This window comes from Hakea prostrata, chromosome 3 (genome assembly GCF_041222555.1).
Source record: "Hakea prostrata isolate BN-2017 chromosome 3, UWA_Hpros_2, whole genome shotgun sequence".
NCBI classification, from domain to species: Eukaryota; Viridiplantae; Streptophyta; class Magnoliopsida; order Proteales; family Proteaceae; genus Hakea; species Hakea prostrata.
The window spans coordinates 54,534,366-54,535,683 of record NC_142602.1 but is presented as its reverse complement, the minus strand read 5'-3'; the positions used below and the strand labels follow the sequence as shown (position 1 = coordinate 54,535,683).

General features: G+C 38.9%; 1 protein-coding gene across 1 annotated transcript; it reads right to left on the bottom strand.

The window, feature by feature from the left end:
• Window positions 1–868: 868 nt before the first annotated feature.
• Window positions 869–1,318, bottom strand: LOC149022511 (early nodulin-like protein 18). The gene is made up of 2 exons (XM_089147642.1): window positions 1,114–1,318; window positions 869–1,023 (listed from the first exon to the last, which is right to left on the bottom strand). The coding sequence occupies exons 1-2, from the start codon at window positions 1,316–1,318 to the stop codon at window positions 869–871; spliced, it is 360 nt and encodes a 119-aa protein (XP_089003768.1).

The following is a 1,318-nucleotide window of genomic DNA, read 5'->3' as shown; positions in this document are numbered from 1 at the left end:
GAAAACAGATCTCATTGGTCGATTGGATTGGTCTACTGGCCGATCGACCAATCAGTCGACCAATGGAGACAAAGAAGGTGCAGATGATTGCCTTGTTTTGGTCATAACTTCTTCGTTTGAAGTCCGATTGATCCGAAATTCGAAAGGCAACTTCACACACACATAATAAGACTATCTAGCATGAATTTGACATCATCCATGGTCCAAAAATCAGTACTTTATAAATTGGGAACATGAGTTTCTAAATTGGAAACAACATGGTTCTCATAGCAAACTCACCATGGATTCAAGGGAAGAATTAGAGAGATTAAGGCTTCACTCTAATGGAATATCAAGAACATATCAGAGGCAAGAATAACTAAATAGAAAATCAAAAGAATACTAATCCTAGAATGAGAGGAATCAAAAATAGAAACTTACTAGAATGCATATATCAATGGTCAACATAGAAGGCTAAAATGGCTAGAAAGAAAGGGGAATTGATTCAAGGAGATGAAACACATTGGAACAGCAATAAAGGCTAAGATCAAACATGTTAAACATTAATGAGAAAAGAAGCTACAGTAGAATGATCATGCTGTCCAAAACTCAATCAAAATCAGTGAAGAATTGAGGAGATTCACCATGTGGTTTCAAGGAATGTATAGAGTGATTGGGAGTTCACTCTAAGGCATAAGGAGATCAGAGAATAGGTAGTTAAGTAGTGTAACACCTTCTCCATAATCAAAACATCAAGATAGAAGAAGAAGAAAAGAGAGAAGAAGGAGATAGAACACTGGAATCAAGGTCCAACTTCAAGATGTAACATTAAACTAACCTTTCTTCACCCAAAATAGATAGGGTGTCCTGGCTAGGTTTGGGCTGGATTTCACACCACCACCCCCCAGGTTGTTGCATTCACCGTCGTATTTCCGGCACCGTACCAAAACGCATGTTCATCTACTGCTTCATCAAAGTTACATTTTTGGTAGACTGTTTGATTATACGTCTGGATCACTGTCTCATTCACAATGTTTCTGAAAACTAGAGAGTCAATTAAACCGAAAACAATCAGAAATTTACGAGATCTAGAGAGATAAAAAGAGATGCAACATTGCTTTGGCATTCACTTACGGAGATGATCACCAAGTTTAAAGGTCTCCGAAGCTGCCCAGTTCGTGTAGTTAGTGGAAGAGGAGTTGGTGGTGGAATTGAAGGACCATCCAGCCTCGCCTCCGACTATTGAGGCTACATTGGCAAATTGGTTAGGAGTTGCAGAAGCAACTGAGTTGATTAGAAGATAAAAAACCACCAGATTTGTGATGGCTGCAACCTCCAT

Excerpts from the sequence above, each read along its gene's own strand:
- LOC149022511 (XM_089147642.1), bottom strand. The coding sequence starts at position 1,318 with ATGGAGGTTGCAGCCATCACAAATCTGGTGGTTTTTTATCTTCTAATC. Across the intron at positions 1,024-1,113 it reads TAAACTTGGTGATCATCTCC|TTTTCAGAAACATTGTGAAT; the intron begins GTAAGTGAATGC and ends TTGACTCTCTAG.